This window comes from Zalophus californianus, chromosome 2 (assembly GCF_009762305.2).
Source record: "Zalophus californianus isolate mZalCal1 chromosome 2, mZalCal1.pri.v2, whole genome shotgun sequence".
NCBI classification, from domain to species: Eukaryota; Metazoa; Chordata; class Mammalia; order Carnivora; family Otariidae; genus Zalophus; species Zalophus californianus.
In genome coordinates, this window is record NC_045596.1 from 152,705,837 (window position 1) to 152,729,757 (window position 23,921).

The 23,921-nt window shown below is 40.2% G+C and overlaps 1 protein-coding gene across 8 annotated transcripts in view; it reads left to right on the forward strand.

Moving 5' to 3' along the window:
- FBXO16 (F-box protein 16) overlaps nt 1–23,921 on the forward strand; it is a 61,739-nt gene that overhangs the window by 5,876 nt on the left and 31,942 nt on the right. For 7 of the 8 annotated variants that reach the window (XR_003521085.2, XM_027600569.2, XM_027600568.2 and 4 more), the window contains exons 2-4: nt 2,368–2,503; nt 10,415–10,450; nt 22,103–22,309. Coding sequence is in view for 7 of the 8 variants with exons in the window: in XM_027600569.2 (XP_027456370.1) it covers nt 2,405–2,503; nt 10,415–10,450; nt 22,103–22,309 (342 nt within the window). In the remaining variant the exon portion in view is untranslated. Of the gene's footprint in view, nt 1–132; nt 246–2,367; nt 2,504–10,414; nt 10,451–22,102; nt 22,310–23,921 lie in introns of those variants that run through there. The other variant, XM_027600570.2, reaches the window with a different exon arrangement.

Consider the following 23,921-nt stretch of genomic DNA (forward strand, 5'->3'; position numbering starts at 1 on the left):
CTTCAGCAGGACCATATTACCAAGAGGGCTGTTCCTCTTGGCCAGTCCCATCTGAAAATCAAGCTGATTGAAGAAAGTCTAATTCAAATAATTTCTATTAGGAACCAGGAAAAAGAAAATATCCAGTGCAGAGCCTTAGGAAAGCCCAAGAGAAGCTACTTTGTCTTAATTCAGAAATTGTGCCTAGCTTGTTTCCTCCACAAACTAGAAAGTTCTCAGCTTATAGCGGGAGTTTTTCACCTGGGGTAAGCAAAATTTTATGTTCATGTGCAGTTTTGTTGGGAAAGGATTCATAGCTTTCATTATGTTCTCGAAGAGTTTTATGGCTCTCAAAAAAAAAAAGATTAAAAACAACAGCTGATTTAAAGAGGAAAGATCAGACATAAATAAGAACAATACAAAAAAAAAAGAAATACGTGATTTTTAACTGGGGAGATCTAGGCTCAGAGACCATGCTTTGTATCTATAATTTGCCCACTCACACATACTTTTATAGCTGCCAATTAATAATACTGTAATGAAATAATTTCTTATACCTTTTGCAATTTGGCTAAACATGTGTGACTCAGATAATTAGGTGTTAGAGGTTGGGAAGAACGTGAGTGCTGATGTGAGTCCACTTTATACCAGTGGTTTGGTGGCAGTAGGCAACTGCCAAGAAGGATTGTGTAATGATGTCCCTGTGGTTTTCAAACATTGGCTTTATCTCAGCTATAACTCAAACCTGAGAGCGAATATTACCTGTCAAGGGAGAGCCTCAAAGATTTCAGATCTAGTTTTTGGGGGAATCCCATATCAACCAAAAAGTAATGTTTGTTTGTTTTTTTAATTGTCCAATCTTTGCTTCTGTAGAGTAATTTTTGGAGCCCATAGATCATGCAGGTAAGCCCTGGCTCTCTCAGTCACCACTACCACCTTCTGATATGAAACCCACCTTCAGAGAGGAAGGAAGGCAGAAGCAAGCAGAAACTCTGAGGATGTAATATTGAAACTATCATCAATCTGCTTTAAATGTTTTCCACCTTAAAATATTTTGCTATGGCCCTCTAATAGTTTTTTTTTTACAATTTTATTTATTTGAGAGAGAGAGAGCATGAGCAGAGAGAGGGGTAGAGGGAAAGGGAGAAGCAGACTCCCCACTGAGCAGGGAACCTGACCCTGAGCCTGACCTGAGCTGAAGGCAGATGCTCAACCAACTGAACTACCCAGGTGCCCCCCTCTGATAGGTTTTGAGGCACTCTGTAAAGTTCTAAGAAAGATTGCAGCTAAGTTAATAGTTACTGAAACTGCCCATTTGTCAGGCACTCTGCTGGACCCATTTTCTCCAATCTTCAAAACAGTGGTTGAAGGTAGATGCAGATAGATTAAATGCTCAGGTAGACTGAATAATTTGCAAAACATTATGCAGCTAGTAAGTTTTAAAGCCAGGATCAAACCTGTATAAAGGTAAAAAGTTTTGTAATTTTTTAATGTAAGCAAATGTAATATTTGCAATGTAAGTAAGTGGGAAGAAGAAATTTACTGCAAGGATATCAGGTGGCTCACAAAAAATGGGCAAGAAAGGACAAGGGTCTTCTGAGGGATAAGGCAGCAGAAGCAACTTAACAGAGCATCGATGCTATTGTGAACAACCATCCCAGCTGTCAAGTTTAGGATGAGCTAGCGTCAGTCCAACTGGCTTAGCTTGGTCTCATGACCACGTCTTAGCTGGAGAAGGTGAGGCCACCTTGATTAACCAACCCAGCATATTCTAAACAATGAGGGGAAAGTAGTTCTTCATGGAAATTAAAATGTTTTAATCAAATGAATGTAAACCTATACTGGGCATCTAAAAATAGCACATTTCCCCCGGTAAACCCAAATCTGTCCATCTCTAAGGCTTGGCTTTGTCCATTACATCATTCTAGTTCTTAAATATGGTATCAAGCTAGAACCCTTGTTACTTAGATATCACAAAGGGGGGAGGAATAAAGACACAAGGGGCCAGGATGGAGTACTTTCTATTGCACTATGATTTTACAAATTAAAATACTTCTTTCTGGCCATTAGGGTATGTTCTTAGCGAAGAGTGATTTAAATAGACCTGATCTGATTTCTAGTTCCACAACCTACTGTCTGTATAAACTTAGGCAGGGTGTGTAACGTCAATGAACCTCATTTTCTTCATCTATAAAATGAGCTAAAACCCACCACCTTGCCAGATTGTTATGAGCTTTAATTGAGCATGCATATAAAGTGCCTGCCCTATAAAATTCTCCAGGTAAATGTTCTCCCCCCTCCCAATTCTCTCTCTCAGTGTACTAAAAGATGGTATGGTATTAGTACTTTTAGTATTCTGAAGATTATAAGATTCATTTCTTCTGATAGGTATGGTTTTTCTTATGGAAAAATATTCCGTTATTTCATGATGGCATTTGCACCTCCAAAAAGCATAGATGGTCCCAAAATGCAGACAAAGATGAGTACCTGGACACCTTTAAACCATCAGCTTTTGAATGACCGGGTAAGTGACCAGAGCTATTTTATCGCATCCAGGCCTTAAAGAAAAGTATTAAAATGTTAGTTATCAAAATATTAACAGGAATTGTTGAGGATTGTGTAATGGGTTATAATAAAAAGCAAATGAAGAATTTTTTCAAAAACTTTTATTGAGCCCTTGCAGTAGACAGAATCCCTGACCATGATGAAAATGTCTTAGATTAGTTCTTTCCTCTACTGTCACTCGCCTCTCGCTCTCATCCCATATGCCTTTTTTCTTCCATCACTGGTTCTCTGCTGGAACCACCAGAAATGAGAGAGGAGAGGGTAGTCTGTGAGGAGTTCCCAGAAAAAGATTTTCTTGCTAGAGTTGCAGTTACTAGATAACGCTTCCCATTTAACCAAATAAAATGAGTAAGCCTCAATTGATTACTCGCATTACTCGGCTTCTCCTAAGAAGTTTATTTCCTGCCTGAATTCTGGGAAAGCACTAACAGAATACACCAAAGGACTGCAGAGGTGGGAAGCTGAGTGTCAGCTGGGGTGTGATTGGCCAGCCTCTGGGGATTTCTATTCCTGCTTCAGTTGGGGGCAGAATTTACCAACAGGTCAGTGAGCTCCGGTTGTCAATACCTATTATAAGGACTACACCTAGTTGTCAGTAAAAAACAATCAACATCAATGAGACCGACTTCATTATCTTGCTCCTACACACCAGTTCCTCCTCCTGGTAAAAGGCACCACTTGACACCAAGTCACTCAAGCCAGAAATTATCCTTCTCCCTGCCAACCCTGGGTTGGTTTTCCCCAATATACAAGCTAATAACTTGGCCTGTTACTTATGGCATAGGAGACACTACCGTTTCATAGGAAAACACAAGATTCTTGGATCAGAGACAAAAATCTTTGTTACTCACCGTGCAGCAAGTGGCAGGAGCATCATGTTTGCATTGGTCCTCTTTGCCTACCTTGTCCCACAAGACTCCAGAAGCCCCAGAAAAATACTACATACACATGGGTTTGCATCACAACTGAAGAACAGTGAGCACAGGGAATCGTTTGCTTTTATAGTAAGCAGTAAGAACCTGTTCTTGGTCCCAAAGGGAGATAGTACCTCATTACTCAAGGTTGCCTTGCTCCAAGGCAAGAAATTGCCCAAGGAAAAAGCAATGGACACCTAGCACTCTTGGTATTCCAAGACATTTAGGAGTGGGAGAAGGAGGCTCAGGAAGGTGTGTCTACCAGCACCCCCTCACTTCCACATCCAATTCATTTTCAAGTTCTAAAAGTCTTCCTCTTCCTCTGGGCCCCTTTCCTTCATTCATCTATATGCCTCCGGCTTCACATTGTCGATTCATACCCTCATTACCCTTTGCCCGATGCACCGCTGTAACCCCTAACTGGTTTCACTGCCTCTATCCCTACCAGTCCATCTTCTGTTCTGGTCCCAGAGTGATTTTTCTAAAATACCAAACTAAAAAAAGAAAAAGAAATAGAATAAAAAAATAAAATACCATGCTAATCCTTTAATGAGAAACTGATAACAGACTCTGCTCCAAAGAGTAAATTCCAAACCCCTACACCTAGCACAGGGGACCTTTTGTAAGTTGACCTCAGCCAGCCTTTTAATTCCAAACCCTGCCACTGCTTTCCTCCCATCCTAGGTCTGACCAGCTAAGTGGCCTCCGGATGAGCCATACTCTCTCACACCCCCCACTCCTTTGTTCCCCTTGTTGCCTCCCCTAAGAGCTAACTCAAAGGTCATTTTCTTTGGAAAGCCTTCTCTGGCTTGCTTCCCTTTGCTCTCATCACTGTTTACCCACTTTCCCACTCGACTGTAATGTGTCAAGAGTTGAGATTCTGTCTTTTCTCTCTGTATTTCCAGTGCCTGATAAAGTTCCTGAGGCACAAAAGATGGAGTCAGGGTTCAGCCACCCTCCCTGGGACCTCCTTCACTGACGCTTTCCTTCCAGTCCCTCCGTCCCTCCTTCCTTAGTCTGGATTTGACCCCTTGCCTCTACACCGAACAGATATGCTAATCACCCTGGGAAAACAAGAACATCCGTCCCCACCCCTCCTGTTCAGTACTTTCCTGTTCTACTCCTCGGATGTGAAACACGAGCAATCTGGGGAGAGAGAGAGCAGCAAGTGTAGTAATCGGAATAGTGAGAAATAAAGGGGAGAGAGACTGAGAAGAATGAGACATAGAATAAGAGGAAGGGCCAGGAGAAACAAAAGGAAAGGCAGAGAATGGGAGACAGACGTCTGGCCTTCATCTGGCCCTGAACACAAGCGAGTCTGCTGAAAGCCCTTTATATTCAGCTCAACAACTGTTTATTGAGCACCTGTTTGTAAGTGTTCTTGGCAGTCCAACAGTTTATATAACGGCTTCTCTGCTTTGCCCCCCACCCCCTAAAAAAACTTCGGTGTGTAGTTTTGAAATCTGTTTTCTCCTAAAATTGTGAAGGCTTTACACATACGCAAAAAAGTGACTTGAATTGAAATACCTATTTGTTGGATGCCTTGATTTCAGAGATTTTCTCTGAAACATTTGAAGTGTTGATCGATTTAGCAGATAGGGAGAAAAAAAAAGTATCTTAATTGCCTGATTGCCTGTTGCGGGTTGGTTTACTAGAGAAGCAGACTCTGAGATTAGCATGTAGGGTATCGATTGTGGAGGGCTCTCTGGATTGGCACCAGGGAAGGGAAGGGAAGGAGGGAGAGGTGGGTGAGGGGAGAAGAGGAGGGGAGGGGAGAAATGGCTATGGGTTTTGAGGCCTGACCCTGTAGCCACCAGCCTTTATACTTCCATACTGGGGGCGCCTGGCTGGCTTGATCTCAGGGTTGTGAGTTTGAACCCCACGTTGGGTATAGAGATTACATAAATAAATAAATAAATAAATAAATAAATAAATAAATAAATAATAAAAAATATACTTCTACACTCCATTCAGTAGATGCTAGCTGCCCCATGAAGGGCTTGACCTTGAACAAAGTCGAGCTCTCAAGCTCATGGCTGACAGCCAGCAGCACTCCCCACCAAGTGGGTGAATAAATCCTGGACAGTGCATCACAGCCAGCATTACATTGTCTTATCTTGGTTTTTTAAAAGCTTTTGTCTTGAAATAATAATTTCTAGAGATAATATTTATTTTGTTCTTTAGACCTCTCATTTTTTAAAAAAGATTTATTGGTTTAAGGGGGGTGCAGAGAGAGAGAGAGGGAGAGAGGGAATCTTAAGCAGGCTCCCTGCTGAGCAAGGAGCCTCACCCAGAGTGTGATCCCACAACCCCAAGATCATGACCTGAGCCAAAATCAAGAGTCAGATGTTTAACCAACTGAGCCACCCTGGTGCTCCTAGACCTCTCATTTTTTATCAAAAAGTTATTTTGTGGTTTCGTTAGGTTCTGGTTTGGAGTAAAATTATTTTTTTAATCTGTGCATGTGTATATACATGTATGTATATGTATAAGTGTACATAGATACACATAAAATTTGTATACAGGTATACCAAACTTTTTTTTTTAAGTAATCTCTACACCCAATGTGAGGCTAGAACTCACAACCCCGAGATCAAGAGTCACATGCTGTTAATGACTGAGCCAGCCAGGTGCCCCAATACCAAACTATTAATAGTGGTTTCCCCAGAAGAGTTGGATGGCACTGGGGGAGGTGGTCCTATAAGAAGAAAGCTTTCATTTTTTACTTTACATAGTGCAATACAATTTCTAAAATTCCAAATTTGAAAACAATCTAAAAACAATATAAATAAAAGTAAAGAGAGAACAATAACTCTGGGAATTGAAAATTCTGGTTCCAGATCACTGATAAACTCCTGTATGACTTGAGTAAGTCACCTATTTTCTCTGGGCTTTACCATCCTCCTTTGTAAAATAACTATGTTGGATCAGATTACCTCAAAGATTGCTTCCAGATCTAACATTCTGACTGTGTAAAAGGCATTAAAAATAGACACCAAGGATATAGCTGGTCAGAAGGTGTCCATACAATAATTTCAAGGTTTTTTTCTATACTTCTAAATAGGGCATGTGTCACCAATGATTGGTATAATTTTGAGGTTCTGTTGTCTGTTTTATTTTTGTTTTAATTTTGTCTTTCTTCAATTCTGTAGTAAAACATAAAATATGTAACTATTTCAGTCTTAAAAAGGGTCACAGGATTTTTTTTTTAAGTTTTTACTTAAATTCTAGTAGTTAACATACAGTGTCATATTAGTTTCAGGTGTACAATGTCGTGATTCAATACCTCCATACAACACTCGGTGCTCATCGGGGTACAGGAATTGAACTTCACAGCAGGCTTGAAGCAGAGAGATTGAATTCAAATTCAGATGCCTTCAAAGAGAGCATGATCAGCATAGGCAAATGTAACAGATTTCAAAATAACTTGGGCATTACGAATTTTGAGAGGAAGAATGTTTTTAAAGTATGCATTTCTTTGCCATCTAGTGTTTTATTTATTTTTTAAGATTTATTTATTTATTTGACACACCGAGAGAGAGAGAAAGAGAGAGAGAGAGAGTGCAAGCAGGGGGAGGGGCAGGCAGAGAGGGAGAAGCAGACTCCCCGCAGAGCAGGGAGCCCAACATGGGGCTCTGGCCCAGGACCCCGGGATCATAACCTGAGCCAAAGGCAGACACTTAACCAACTGAGCTACCTAGGCGCCCCTGCCATCTAGTGTTTTAATTGAAAGTAACCAACATTTCTTTTTCGAGATGTAGTACCATACATGTTAAAAGGTGTTCTGAGAAAAAGCACCTCACTGCCATTAATCAGTCATATTTTAGGAGCCCCTAAATGTCTCACTCCTATACTGTAATGATGTCACATGGTGAAATATGTAACTGCGCTGTCAACAGACTAAAATAACAACCGTAGGATTTTGACTTAACAGCAGGCTCCAAGTAAACTGTGATATAAACAAACTGCAGTGCTCTGCGAGGAAAGAAGATCCATTTTATATTTCTATTTTGAATCAATACTTTGTTTTCCAGCTCTTTAAGATGACAAACTGATTGCAAATCTTTGGAATGAAGACTTGCTCCAAACCAGGGAATGTAAGACTGACTGAGACCCTGACAAATAATGTGTCCCAAATTCTCTTTCTTGCAAGGGTAGAGTCAGAACCAGGCCTGAGCTTGTCTATTGGTTTTCCTCTCCCCCTTCACTCCCATCAGTTTCTATTTGGGTCTAGATGCCTTTGTAAGAATGGAATTTGCTTGGACCTGCTTAGACTTGGTCATTGGCCCTCTAAAGACTATTGTTTTAGGGACACCTGGGTGGCTTAGTTGGTTAAGCATCTGACTTGATTTCAGCTCAGGTCATGGTCTCAGGCCTGTGACACCTAGCGCCGCATTGGGCTCTGCACTGGGCGTGGAGTCTGCTTGATTCTCTCTCTCCCTCTGCCTCTGCCCCTCCCCACCCTCCAAAAAAAACCAAAACAAAAAACTACTGTTTTTGCCTGAGTAACACTCCCCACCTCCCACCCCATTCCTTTCCTGCTACCTTCTCGCTAACTTTCCTCTCCTCTTCAAGTCAATGCCCCTTTGTTTCCAGTACCCATATTGTCACTGGGTGTCATGATGGTCATCTCATCCTCCTTTTAAAAAGAAATTGTGGTCTTGGGACATAACATTTTCTTCTTCGCCCAGCAGTTATTGCAAATGTACAGCTGGAAGTCAGGTTAGGGAAGACCATGGTTCTAGTGAGGAACCCAGTACAGAGTTGAGCTGAACAGACAGCCTGGAACCAGTGATTTTTAAAAATTTATAAATGTGGGTGCCTGGGTGGCTCAGATGGTTAAGCGTCTGCCTTCGGCTCAGGTCATGATCCCAGAGTCCTGAGATCGAGTCCCACATCGGGCTCCCTGCTCCTTGGGAGCCTGCTTCTCCCTCTGCCTCTCTCTCTCTCTCTCTCTCTCTCTCTCTCTCTGTCTTTCATGAATAAATAAATAAAATCTTTAAAAAAAATTTATAAATGTAAGCCTTTGGGCCTCTTCCTGTCCTCTCTAAAATAAGGAAATTCAAAAGATCTTAGGGGTTCCTTTTAGCTCTAAAATGCTATGACTTTTGAAGCTTTTTTGTTGTTGTTCAGTCAGCAGGTGTTTATTGAGGGCCTGCCTTGCAACCTAGACAGATTATAGAGAAAGTGTTTGTAATCCACATGGGAAGATGAAATGACCAGAGGCAATGAGAGAGCCATACCAAACCCTATAAAGCCCACGTGGAGCATGGGCTATAACTGGAATATGAGTTGGGAGGAGCTAGAGCCCCTGGGCATCTGAGAAGTGCTGGTGCTGGTGACCTGGATCGACCAACAGATGATTGATAGGCTTTCGTTAGACAAAGGGCAAGAGTTCGGGAAATACCTGAATCCACATTTTTAAATCTTCTATATTCTATAGGTTCTCTTCTCTTTTCATCCAGAAATCCCACGTTTATCTGTGCCATTATGTGAGGGTCCTAATAGCCCAGGTGAAGGTTAATAGGGGGCAGGGGAGAAGGGCATCCTTTTTCTTCTTCTCTAATGTGAGAAAAGTGTCTACCTGTAACGTAGGAGATTCTATGGCCAGGAGCAAAAGTGATGTTTCACTGGCCTTGAGATTGTTGTTGAACCAATTATTTCAAACCCTCTTTTGTATGCCCTTTCAAACTAGCATTTGAGAGCCTAAAAAAGGAAGGAAAGCATTTTCTTGTTGGAAGCATAAAACCAGGGGCGCCTGGGTGGCTCAGTCGTTAGGCGTCTGCCTTTGGCTCAGGTCATGATCCTGGGGTCCTGGGACTGAGCCCCACATCGGGCTCTCTGCTCCGCGGGAAGCCTGCTTCTCTGTCTCGCCTCCCCCTGCTTGTGTTCCCTCTCTCGCTGTCTCTCTCTCTCTCTGTCAAATAAATAAATAAAATCTTTAAAAAAAAGAAGCATAAAACCAGCTCCTCCTCCATAAAAAGGAAAGAAATGAGCCTTAGCTAGTCTCTAAGTGGGAACATTCTTACAGCGCTAGAGAATTTAGGCAGTGCTAAAAGGAAGGGAAAAACATCAATCCCAATTTTGAAAGCTGACAAGAGGGGCTGAGTGTGGGATTGAGAGAGGCATTCACATCTGTCCATGACTCTCCCTTGCTTCCTCTCTCCATAACTCCCTCCTCTGCCAAACATTCTCCCATCAGTCTCCTTTCCTCGTTCATTCAAATACACATATGACTGAGGCTCAGAAAAACACCTCTACACTAAAATAGAAATCCACTCACATTGTACTGATACCTCCGTAAGGATATTCCTTATCACAACCAATTCATTCAATCCAGCAAACAGGCGTACCTGTAATATGCTATGTACTCTACAGTAGAGATGTAAAAATGACATGGTGTCTGTGCTAACTAGTATATAATAACAAGCCTATCCAGATAAACACTGAGTTGTAAGCCCAGAGGTACACATACACAAATTTCTAATCCTACAAACATATCAGTGCATGTACACCCATGATTTGTGTGCACACCGAAATATAAAAAACAGAGCTGCTCATTCATAAATTTCACAGGCTCTCATACTATTGATATTTGGGGGAGGATCCCCATTTTCCTGTTTTTCCTTTGTCCGTTTTTTCATCTCCTTTCAAATTCCAAAAATGGTTTCACTTTACCATTCCATTCTTTTCTTATTCTTTCCTTTAAAAAAAAAGCACTGCTTTTTCTTTAAGATGAATTATTCCACATGGATAAACTGAGAAAAACGATACTGTCTCCAAGTTAAAAATAAGTAAAGTACCCTCTCAGGAATGAAATCTGTCTTTTTATACTCAGTTCATATAATGAAAAGACTGTCAATTTTTATTTATTGATACTTTAATGATATCTTTCTTATAATGGGTATTTTGAACCATGAGATATAAAATCATTCCATTCTTTTTATTTATTGTAGGTATTTGAAGAAAGAAGAGCTCTGCTTGGAAAATGGGTAACCATTTAAAATATAGTTACTTCTCTATTATGTCACATTATCATAGAGCCCAAAGAATTCAGTTTGAACATAAAGTAATAAGTGATCGCTCATTGCCTGAGAAATTCGACTGGTACTCTTTGTATGTATCAATAACGGTTCTATACTCACAAAATAGCATTCTATCTCTCACGAAGTAGGATTTATAAAGGGGAGTTGGATCTGAGATGGCAGCTTGGTAACTAGCACAGTTCATCCATTGGGCTGCTTAGCAACCTTACACACCCTTCTACCTGTACTTAAATTTCCAAAGGAAAACTGTAACAACTTTATGCTTTTGTTTAACAAGACACAACTATCCTCTATACAACTGAAAGCATCCTCACCCTTTCCTCAAAGGAGACACAGAGTCCCAGTGATCATTGTCCTTCTCTGGGGCATGATTAGTCTCTGAGCTATGTTAACTACTCATCAAATTCCTCTATGGCCCCACCTGTCTCTACCACCCAAGAGAATTGAAAATATACGGTCATGCAAAAATGTGTACATGAATGTTAATAGCAGCATTAATCATAATAGTCAAAAAGTGTAAGCACCCAAAGATCCATCAGCTGATGAATGGATAAACACAATGTGGTCTATCCATACAAGGGAATATTATTCAGCCTTAAAAAGGAAGGAAATTCTGATACAAGCTACAATATTGATGAACTCTGAAGGCAATATGCTAAGTGAAATAAGCCAGACACAAAAGGACAACAACTGTATGATTCCATTTACATGAGGTACCTAGAGTGGTCAAATTCATAGAGACAGAAAGTAGAATAGAGATTACCAAGGGATGTGGAATTATTATTTAATAGGTACAGAGTTTCAGTTTGAGAGGATGAGAAAGTTCTGGAGGTGGATGGGGGGATGGTTGTGCAATAGTGTGAATGTACTTAACACCCTTGAACTGTACACTTAAAAATGGCTAAAATGGTACATTTTATGTTACATATGTTTTACTAAAATTTTTAAGTGGTAAGAAAATTTTAAAAGGTAAGAGAAAGAAATAAAGTACTGATACATGCTATAACATGGATGAACCTTAAAAATAATCTGCTAAGTGAGGGGCGCCTGGGTGGCTCAGTCGGTTAAGTGTCTGCCTTTAGTTCAGGTCATGATCCCAGGGTCCTGGGGCCTGGGTGGCTCAGTCAGTTAAGCATCTGCCTTTGGTTCAGGTCAATGTTTCAGGGTCCTGGGTTGGAGCCCCACCTTGGGCTCCCTGCTCGGCAGGGAGTCTGTTTTTCCCTCTCCCTGTGCCTCTGCCCCTCCCCCGTGTGTGTGTGCGCACGCACGCGCTCTCTCTTTCTCTCTCTCAAATAAATGAATAAAATCTTTTTAAAAAATAATACGCTAAATGAAAGAAACCAGACACAGAGGCCGCATATCATATGACCCCATTTGTATGAAATGTCCAGAATAGGCAAATCCATAGAGACACAAAATAGATTAGTGGTTTCCAGGGGCTAGGGAATTGATGGTAATGGGTATAAAGTTTCTTCTGGGGGATAACGAAAATGTTCTGGAATTAGATAGCAGTGATGGCTATACAACCTTCTGATTATTCTAAAAGCCACTGAATTGTACATGTAAAATGCCAAATTTTATGGCATGTGAACCATATCTTAGTTTAAAAAGAAATCAGGATTACTTTGTAAAAAAAACTATAGGGCGCCTGGGTGGCTGTACTCAGAGAAAATTTACAATCTCATATACACATATCAGAAAATAAGAAAGCCCGGGGTGCCTGGGTGGCTCAGTCGTTAAGCGTCTGCCTTAGGCTCAGGTCATGAACCCAGGGTCCTGGGATCGAGCGCCTCATTGGACTCCCTGCTGGGCGGGAAGCCTGCTTCTCCCTCTCCCACTCCCCCTGCTTGTGTTCCCTCTCTTGCTGTGTCTCTCTCTGTCAAATAAATAAATAAAATCTTTTAAAAAATTTAAAAAGACTATACTTAGATTCTTTAACTCTTGTTATGTGTAATCAACTTGAAATATCCCATCTTTAAAGCATATAGTCAACGCTTTTTCCTTAAGGGAACATCTCTGACCTGGAATATAACAGTGGACAGGATCCCCTTTCCTAGGAGTTTCAGTAACTGTCTTCGAGAAGTTTGGGCTTCTATAACAAAATACACATCGACTGGGTGGCTTATAAGCAACAGAAATTTATCTCTCATATATAGAGGCTGGGAAGTCCAAGATCAAGGCATGGGCAGATTTGGTGTCTGGGGAGATCCCATTTTCTGGTTCATAGACGGCAGTCTTTTCATTGTGTCCTCCCATAGCAGAGGGGGAGAGGGAGCTCTCTGGGGTCTCTTCTATAAGGACACTAATCCCATTTATGAGGGCTTCACCTTCTTGACCTAATTCCCTCCCAAAGCAACCCCCTCTTAGTACCATCACCTTGTGGGTTAGGTTTCAACGTATGAATTTTGGGGGGATACATTCAGTCCGTTGCACTAAGATTAATAGAAAATACTATTTTTTTTTAAGTTTTTTGTGTTTTTTTTTTTTTACAGAGAGAGAGTTAGTGAGATCAGGAACACAAGCAGGGGGAGTGGGAGAGGGAGAGAGAGAAGCAGGCTCCCGGCTGAGCAGGGAGCCCGATGCGGGGCTCAATCCCAGGACCCTGGGATCATGACCTGAGCTGAAGGCAGACGCTTAACGACTAAGTCACCCAGGTGTCCCTAAAATACTATTTCTTAATATTCTTGGTTGTCTTAGTTGGTCACTAGTTCTTTTTTGTGCTGGCCTACAAGCTCCAGTCTAGGATATCTGTTACCTAAGTAAATTTTTAAAAAAATTATATACATAGTATATCTGGAAGGATGCACAAAAAAAAAGGGCAATATTGGTTTCCCCCAGGGAGAACTGTGAGTCTGGGACAGGGTGGAAGGGACTCCTTTAGCTCAATAGCCTTTTGTACCTTTTGATTTTTTTAATCATGTGACTGTATTATCTAAAAAAATTTTATAAAGTAAATAAGATAAAAATTAAGAAATGAAAAATATCAAAAATTTAAAATCTAGCTGAGTTTTTCTCAAATCCTATTTATATTTCTAGACTAACTTTATATCTGTTACCAACAACTTAAAAAGAAACTTATTTAGAATGACTGTTTTTACACTACCATTCCACATACTATCAGCGGAAACCCCTAAGTAATGTAACCAAGGCCAGTGTTCAGCCAGTATTTGGGGTGACCAACTTTTCATTGGTTGGTGGCATTAACAGCTGTTAAGTATTTTTGATATCATCCTGTAAAAAATTCAAGGTCTTTACACTTTTTAAAGATCTTGCTTATTCTTTTCTTTTACCAGAGCTAATAGAAATATATTTGCAAAGATCACTAATTATCTCTCTTCTCCAATAGACTAATTTACAGAGGGAAAGACATAGTTCTTCTATATTTTGCTCCTTACACATTCTTTAACACTACCAGGCATTTAATAAATGCTTTCTAAATGAATAAATGATATTGGTTTTTCTCTTTTGTCCCACAACAAATTTATTCCTTAAATTCATTATATCATATGGTAGTCTATATACCAGCACAAAAGCCACATGAATTGTTTAAGGGGCATATTTCCAATTTGCCTTATTTAATTTTCTCTCTTCATTTTAGTTTTTATTATTTTTTATTTTTTTAAGATTTTATTTAGGGGTGCCTGGGTGGCTCAGATGGTTGGACGTCTGCCTTCGGCTCAGGTCGTGATCCCAGGGTCCTGGGATCGAGCCCCACATCGGGCTCCTGGCTCAGCGGGGAGTCTGCTTCTCCCTCTCTTTCTGCTTCTCCCACTGCTCATGCTCTCTCTCTCTGTATCTCTGTGTCTCAAATGAATAAATAAAATCTTTTTAAAAAAAAGATTTTATTTATTCATTTGACAGAGAGAGATGGCACAAGCACAAGCAGGGGGAGTGGCAGGCAGAGAGAGAGGGAGAAGCAAGCTCCCAGCCGGCTGAGCAAAGAGCCCCAGGCGGGGCTGGATCCCAGGACCCGGGGATCATGACCGAGCTGAAGGCAGACACTCAACTGACTGAGCCACCCAGGCGCCCCCGCATTTTAGTTTTTAGATTTTTTTTTATTTTCAGGAACACCATAAGAGGTTGATAACATAAGAAATACATTTCCAAGAAAAGAAAGGAGAAATAAGTACACAACTTCTTTTACTTAGCATTACTTGGGCTATTCATTGTAGGGATCAAGTATCAGTTGAAGGCTCAATCTTGTATTAGAAGTAAAGTCATTTTTTAAAATAATCTGGACATTATGAAGTAAGGTATAATATGAAACCTATCCAATGATAGGTAGTCCAAAAGATATTTGGCCATAGAATGTCATTTTTGTTTATACATTAGCACATGGTCTTGTCTGATGGTCTGTACAGTAACAAACAAAATAATTAAGAGAAACTGAAAAGCTCCTCTACTTCCTGTTCCATGCTAATAGTTAATCCCTTATCTCTTAAATCTTCTCTGCCCTTCAATCCCTGTTAGAAAAGGCAATTGCCTCTAAGAAAAACAACTCCCAGTACAACAGCAGAAATATTTTAGTTGAAAAGAAAGCATCTCAAACTTTTTCTCTCCTTCTATGTTGTTAACAGAAATAATAATGGGGGCGCCTGGCTGGTTCTGTTGGTAGAGCATGCATTTCTTGATCTCAGGGTTGTGGGTTCAATCCCCACATTGGGTATAGAGACTACTTAAAAATAAAGTATAGGGGTGCCTGGGTGGCTCAGTCAATTAAGCGTCCGCCTTCAGCTCAGGTCATGATCCCAGGGTCCTGGGATCGAGCCCCAGTTGGGCTCCCAACTCAACGGAGAGCCTGCTTCTCCCTCTCCCTCTCCCCCTCGCTGTCTCTCTCTCTCTCTCTCTCTCTGTCAAATAAAATAAATAAAATCTTAAAAAAATAAAATATAAAAGAATAATAGTGTTATTTGAAAAAAGTAGAAGGCATTACTTTTAATTTTCTGGCAACAACCATACTCAGAGCTAAAATTCAAAATTTTTTTAAGATTTTATTTATTTATTTGAGAGAGAGAATGAGATAGAGAGAGCATGAGAGGGGGGAGGGTCCGAGGGAGAAGCAGACTCCCTGCTGAGCAGGAAGCCCGATGTGGGACTCGATCCCGGGACTCCAGGATCATGACCCGAGCCGAAGGCAGTCGCTTAACCAACTGAGCCACTCAGGTGCCCCCAGAGCTAAAATTCAAAAGAGAAGCAGGAGAAAATATTTTGCAAGTTGCATGATAGGTGAAGATTAATATCTAGGATTATAAAGAGTTCCTACAAATCAATAAGAAAAATACAAACCCCCCTCTGGAATAAGGAGCTAACAGAAGAATGAGAAATGTACAAAAATATATAAATGGCCAATAAACATATAAAATATGATCTATTTCACTAAAATTAGAGAAATACAAATTAAAACAATGAGATTCCCAACCCCTCCTTTTGCCTATGTGACAAAATTGAGGAGCTAGGTAATATCCTATGTAAGTAAGGATTTATTGGAGAGTAGGAGGATATGCATAAACACAGTTGGAGGGACTGTCAAATGGTAAAGACTTGTAAAAGACAATTTGACAGGATTGATTAAAGTTTTGAATACAAATGTCCTTTGAACCTGTAACTCCACTTCTATTTATCTGTACTAGAGAAATAGTCACATAGCACATGAAAAGGCATGTTTCAGAATATTGCAGTTGGGTTTTTTGTTGTTGTTTTTTTTGGTATTGTAAATGGTGTCGGTAATAAATTGAGTAAATAGATCGTGGTATAGCTGTGATGAAGGAATGAATAAAAAAATGAATATGCCATGAATGAATGAGAAAACAATATGCTCTGGGTTCTTTACGTATCAGGTTATTTATGGCTATATTTTGTTTATTTTTTAAACTACTGCACAGTATCCTACAGGATGGGTATACTCTAATTTATTTAACTGTTTCCTTATTGATGGGTCTGTGTGTACGCTAATGCATAGAAATGCATAACTTTAAATTGTGGGGGCGCGGGCGCCTGGGTGGCTCAGTTGGTTAAGCGACTGCCTTCGGCTCAGGTCATGATCCTGGAGTCCCGGGATCGAGTCCCGCATCGGGCTCCCTGCTGGGCAGGGAGTCTGCTTCTCCCTCTGACCCTCTTCCCTGACCCTCTTCCCTTTCATGCTCTCTATCTCTCATTTTCTCTCTCTCAAATAAATAAATAAAATCTTTAAAAAAAAAATTGTGGGGGCACCTGGGTGGCTCAGTCGTTAAGCGTCTGCCTTCAGTTCAGGTCATGATCCCAGAGTGTTAGGATCGAGCCCCGCGTGGGGCTCCCTGCTCCGCGGGAAGCCTGCTTCTCCCTCTCCCACTCCCCCTGCTTGTGTTCCCTCTCTCGCTGTGTCTCTCTCTGTCACATAAATAAATAAAATCTTAAAAAAAAAAAAACTTCAAATTGTGCATCAAATTGTGCGTAGTGTCCATCTGGAGGATGGAATGAGATTGGATGGGGAAGAGCAGTTACAGAGGATTTTCATGTTTAATTGTATATGTACCTTTTTGAAACTTTTAAATAATAATATGTTTATACTTTAATGGGAAAGTCAGTTTTTTGATAATAGGACTCAGAAATTCAACCAGAGGGACGCCTGGGTGGCTCAGTCGGTTAAGTGTCTGCCTTTGGCTCAGGTCATGTCCCCAGGGTCTTGGGATCAAGTCCTGCATCTGGCTCCCTGCTCAGCAGGGAGCCTGTTTCTTCCTCTGCCCCTTCCCCAACTCATTATCAATCTCTCTTTCTCTCTCTCGCTCAAATAAATAAATAAAATCTTAAAAAAAAAAGACACTCAACCAGATTGAGATAAATAACCAATAAGCAAACAATAACAAGCCTTCCTCTTCATCTTGTCCCTCACTCGCTATGAACTTTTCCTTGCCAGTTGGAGTGAGATGAGTGGAACCCGAAGTCTCTAGCAACTGTCCTCACTTCCTGCAACTGCAGTAAAAATCCTTGGAACAACTACTCCAAACATAGGATTTTCACAGTTCTATTGAGTCCAGAAAGCCCTATAAAAAGGCATTAAAATAATTATAAAATATAATCATATCATAATTGTGATATAACAGCATAATACAATTGATATAATATAATATTTTTAAAAAGGAACTAACTGTAAAGGGAAGTACCATAAGTGATACCAGGATGGAAGAATGGTCCTAGCTACTCCCCAAATCTCACATCTTGGATTCCTGGCTACTATGTTATGGTTATTTTTACTTGAAAGGTGATGGGAGAGATGTAGGAGATTATTGAATTCCTGGACAGTTAACTCTTCCATGGATTATTTACTTTTTGGATTATTCCTAGCACCTTTTAAATTCCAAAGGGATTTTCCTCAACTGTGAAGCATTCTTCTGAGTCATCAACCCACCTTCAATTGGTAGGAATTCAAGGAATGCAAATTAATTTTCTATTAGCCTAAACAAACACAGTTAGAAAGGAAAAATCCCTCGAGGCAAAGAACACCTATCAAAGCCAGATATAAATTACCTTTTGACCACGGTAATCAGGGAAATAAATGAGAAACCAACGTAATTATCTTTTTAATCTCTAGAGGAAAATGTTTTAATGTTTTTTTTATAGATTTCTTAATCATTTTATAATCCTAGGGTTCTTTTATATTCATTTTAAATCACTGTTCTTCAACCTGAGCTCATTCTTTTTTTGTGGGCAGCAATGAAAGTAGATAAGCTAACCTCAGTCATTCTAAATGTGCTTCCCATCCTTGGCAATGCACGGACATGATAATCTTATGCTTTTTAATTTAATTGTTTGCATATATATTCTTTTCACACTGACTTAACCCACATACTTATTCTTAACATCACTTTGATATTTTATAATGATAGCTACCATGTCTACAATGAGGCGTGCACCTTATTAAGAAATTTATACATATAGCGGGGTGCCTGGGTGGCTCAGCCGTTAAGTGTCTGCCTTCGGCTCAGGTCATAATTCCAGGGTCCTGGGATCGAGTCCCGCATCGAGCCCCACATCGGGCTCCCTGCTCTGCGGGAAGCCTGCTTCTCCCTCTCCCACTCCCTCTGCTTGTGTTCCCTCTCTCACTGTGTCTTTCTCTGTCAAATAAATAAAATCTTTAAAAAAAAGAATTTTATACATATATTATTTTATTTAATCCTCATAACAACCCTACAATTTAGATACAATTATTCTTAATGTATAAATGAGGAAATTGAGAAGTTGTTAATGGTGGAGCTGGGATTTAGTGATTTATTTGTAAAGAGTATTAGAAATAATAGAATACTGTACATGAGACTTCGAATGGCCTCATTCCCAAACCCACCATCAATCTGTAATGCCATACTTTCTCTTATCATGTTGAGATATTACAGTTTACATAGCTGATTCCCTATTGTTAGGCATTTTTGGTTATTTCTGATTTCTTACAGTGATGATAATATCACATGAAAATTTTTTTGTAACCATAATTGTCCTGGGTCCCCATGTAGCTCAAGTTTCTACAGAACCACAGAGCACTGCCTAAAAGTAATTTTAAAATGAATTCCAATTTTCACTTCGTGTTTCGAAGAAAAATCACAGCAGAACCAGTTTAAAACTCTTGTATTTATCAGGTCTCCCTTTGTTAAACAACAGAAATTCAAATGAGTAATTTAAAAGACTAAATTGACTCTATTGATCAATTTGTGAATCAGGTAGCATCCTATCTAGCAAATAGAAAGGAGCTCTGTTGAGCTACAGAAAAGGACAGGTTTTGAAAGGTAGAGAGAACCTAACAACAGAAATTGTTAGCAAAGAACACATTGTTTTAGGTAAGGTTGCTTTCCTAAGGGGAATGGAAGGGGTCTGTTGGTAAATTTCCTAGTGCTATCCAGGAAATTCCATGTTGACTGGTTAAAGGTTATATTCCTGGGGGATATATAATATTACAATTAGGTTAGTATTAAATCTTGGTTTGCTGAGGGTGCCTGGGTGGCTCAGTTGGTTAAGCGACTGCCTTCGGCTCAGGTCATGATCCCGGAGTCCCGGGATCGAGTCCCACATCAGGCTCCCTGCTCAGCAGGGAGTCTGCTTCTCCCTCTGACCCTCCCCCCTTTCATGTACTCTCTCTCTCTCATTCTCGCTCTCTCAAATAAATAAATAAATCTTTAAAAAAAAAAAATCTTCGTTTGCTGACATGGGGCCCTTAACATAAGTGACTCCATTTTGTACTGTGGCTTTCTTTTTAATACCTTCCTTCGTTCCTCAGTTCTCTCACAGTCTCTAATTACTGTCGAGGCAATGGCATTCTGAACCCCTAAACTCCCAACAAGTCAGAAACCTAACTGCTTTTCTCTCTCTTCACACTTCCCCCTTGGCTCTTGATTTTATAGATCAGTGTGGTTTCTCTGGCATGGTTCTTCCCCTGGCCCAAGTCATTCTGCTCTGGCTTCTCTCTTCATTCTAATAATCCATCCCAAAAGGAAAGAAAACCCCCCATTGTGAGAGCTGGAAATATGAATTGTGCAGAAATAGGGAGAGGAGAATCAGGGAACACTCGCACATGAATAGATTTTATTCATTTATTTGTACGTTAAGGTTTTGGGTTTTTCTTCCCTGCCACAAGCCCACTATCAAGGCCCCTACATGAGTTGTGTCTTTCCACAATGTCAGGATTCCAAACTCAATGACATGTCACTGTGCATTTAACTTGGCTTCATACACAACACACAAAACAAAGTACCATACAAAGTCACACAACAGAGAAGCTATAACAAGGGGCAAGAAGTTAATGAACCAAATGCAACGTCAATCCCTGAATGCACAATTGAGGTAAGGCCTCGGTCCAGTCTAGGTCAGCTCTCAGCTCATACTGCTTATTATGTTCAAGCAGTGGAGAATCTCTGTGATGTTTAAGATCAATCAGGCAAGGCCTTTGGTCAGTACCATCAGAAGTGAAAGGCTCAGTGTCTGCAGAGTCTGACAGTTTGCTGTAGATATCCTTTGTTTAAAGGAGTTTAATAAAATAAATAAATAAATAAAGGAGTTTAATCAGTCTGGGGCCTTGCAAGACTCTCCTGGTTCTAGTGATTATCATCTCTTGGTTCTTCCAGGTTCTCCAGCCTTACTGATTATCAGTTCTTAGTACTGTCAGTCTGTGCTGGTTTTGGTGATATCTGGTCTCAGCTGCAACATCCTTGGGTGCTTATGTCACTGCTTGACATGAGGGACTCCATCTTGCTCACTACATCCCCCCTCGAATTATAGTTTCTAAACTGAGATTCCTGGATCATGAAATAGATCTATAATAGTGAATAGTTTTGATCAAGAAGACTTCTTGACAATTAAAAAAATACATCATATGACTATAATGAAGTTGAGTTGTCATGCTTTATATGCCTTGTTAGGTAGTCAGTGTATTTTATGATTACAACTAAAGTTCCTTATAAAATTCTCACTAGCTTATGACAACCATAGAAAATATCTATATGTGAAATGCAGTAATATACAAAATACAGGTCGCTCCAAACTTTCCTATTTTTCTTCTCTAAAATGGGTTAAGGAAAAAAAGAGAGGTTTAGACCTCCAATAAAGTGGCTCATTCGATTGGTAGGTGTTCCCATAAGAGCCTTTCTTTTGGTTTTGGCCAGCCCTCGAATTCTTATCTTTGATCAGTCATTGATCTTGGGACTGATTTAGGGTTATCTCTGGGGAAAATAGTGAAGTAACCAAAGTTTTTGTTTGGCATGCCCCAGATTACTCTGGCATCTACTTCGTGTCTCTGGCACTTCCCCCTGCCCCCCCCCCCCGCCACCCCCCCCCCGCCCCCCCCCACCCCCGCAGGTCTTCCTATTAACATTTTCTTTCCAATCAATCATTTACACATTAGTGGGACTTTAACCCTTCTCAGGGCTATTTGCATAGTATACCTTATCTCCAATAGTGAATGCAAAGCTTTGTTTCTGGTTTGGCACTTATGAGCTAATACGGAAACTCTGGCCCAAGAGGGACTGCCCAGGTGCTTTCTCTTGGGGAAAAAAAAAAAAAAAAAAAAAAAATATATATATATATATATATATATATACACACACACACACACACATTTTTAAAGATTTTATTATTTATTTGACAGAGAAGAGAGAGAGAGTGAGAGAGCACAAGCAGAGGGAGCAGCAAAAGGAGAGGGAAAGTGAGGCTCCCCTGTGGGGCTCAATCCCAAGATCCTGGAACCATGACCTGAGCCAAAGGCAGACGCCCAACTGACTGAGCAACCCAGGCATCCCTGAAATTATATTTTTAAGTATGTATTTTCTCAGTTTATGAATATGGCCAGCTCCCAACTTACTGTCCTTATGTAACTACAAGTTCTGAGGTCAAGTGCACTTCTGTGTACACACTCACATCTTGCACATGCTCACATGTATAAATGTGAGAAAGGACAGGTAAGTGGCAAAACATCAAATTTATTAATTAGGGGAAGATATACATGCTATTCATTAGGAATAAAATATTAAACTCAATTCTATGCTGTTCTTATCCCTTCCTGTAATGAATCTCTGGTATCAGACTGAAACTGCACAGTTTTTTCTTTCTTTTTTCTTTTTTTCTTTTCTTTCTTTTTTCCAGTTTGATAAATGGACAGACTCTCAACGGAGAAGAATCTTGACAGGCCTGTTAGAACGTTGCTCCCTGTCACAGCAAAAGTTCTGCTGTCGAAAGCTTCAAGAAAAAATTCCAACAGAAGCTCTGGATTTTACTACCAAGCTTCCAAGGGTGTTATCTTTATACATCTTTTCTTTCCTGGACCCCCGAAGCCTTTGTCGTTGTGCACAGGTAAAGGCAAAGAATCAGTATACAATGTTTTGTACTAATAGCCTAGAAAATTCTAAAATGAGAAAAAAAAAAGCACACATGCAAATCCAAGAAATAGATGAGATGGTCAATATGTGTAGTCTATATAGTTTGAATTAACCCCGGTCTTCTTTGTGCCTCTGTATTTAGTGCTCAAAAGTAGATGTAAAATGTTGTAAGACATCATTAGTGTCCACAGAATAGTATTTGCTGGTTGGAGAGACAAACATATATATGAAATGGTTCATCAGCAGAATAGTCTTATACTGCATAGCATACAACTAGAAAACAATTCTAAATTGTATAGTGTAGGCTATTCATAAACAGAAAACCTCAAAATAAGGTACTAATGGGGTATGTACAAAGAGTACAAGACTAAAAGAGCTCTGGGGGCACCTGGGTGGCTCAGTCGGTTAAGAGTCTGCCTTTGGCTCAGGTCATGATCCCAGGTTCCTGGGATGGAGCCCTGCAGGGGAGCCTCCCTCTCCTCCCTCTGCCCCTGTTCGTATGCTCTCTCTCTCTCTCTCTCTCTCTCTCTCTCTCTCTCTCACTCACTCTCTCTGTCTCTCAAATAAATAAATAAAATCTTTAAAAAAAAGACTAAAAGAGTTCAGAGTGAGTAGACTCGCTTCCAGTGACCTTGGAAAAGGGGCTCACTATTGTTTTCCTACAAATAAGTCCACGGTCTATTAAAGTATACTCCAATTCCTTACAAGATAAAACTGGTAGCCATTTTGTTGAGAATTTTCGTAGAGTCTGGTAACACCGGAAATTACTTGTTACCACGTGTTCATGTTCATAGATGTGTAACATAATTTTAGTCTTTAAAATTAAGAAAATGAATGCAGTAAGAATGAGGAGTTACTCAATAAATGGTTTTGGGACAATTGGGCAGCTGTCTGAAAAAAGATTCTAGTAGGATAAAAGATTGGTATGAAATTAAGGGAAACCATTAAAGTACTCAAAGAAAACATAGGCAAGGAGGCCTTTGTGAGTATAATATCCTGAAACCTTAAAAGAAAATACACAATTTGGGACGCCTGGGTGGCTCAGTCGGTTAAGCAGCTGCCTTCGGCCAAGGTCATGATCCCAGGGTTCTGGGATCGAGTCCCACATCGGGCTCCTTGCTCAGCAGGGAACCTGCTTCTTCTCTCTCCTTCTGCTTGTGCTCTCTCTGTCAAATAAATAAAATCTTTAAAAAAAAAAGAAAATACACAATTTAAGGGTGCCTGGGTGGCTCAGTGGGTTAAGTGTCTGCCTTCAGCTTAGGTCATGATCTCAGGGTCCTGGGATCAAGCCCCGCATTGGGCTCCTTGCTCAGTGGGGAGCCTGCTTCTCCCTCTCCCTCTGCCCCTCCCTTCTGCTTGTGCACACTTCCTCTGTCAAATAAATAAATAAAATCCTTAAAAAAATAAATAAAATTTTTTAAAAAAAGAAAGAAAGATTCCCTTTGATCCAGCAGTTCCCCTTCTTGGAGTGCCTCGATATGCAAAAATTGTCTGTATAAGAATACTGCAGTATTGTTTGTAATAGCAGAAGTTTGGAAATATTGGAAATGTCCACCATTAGGGGACTGGTTAAATAAATTGCAACA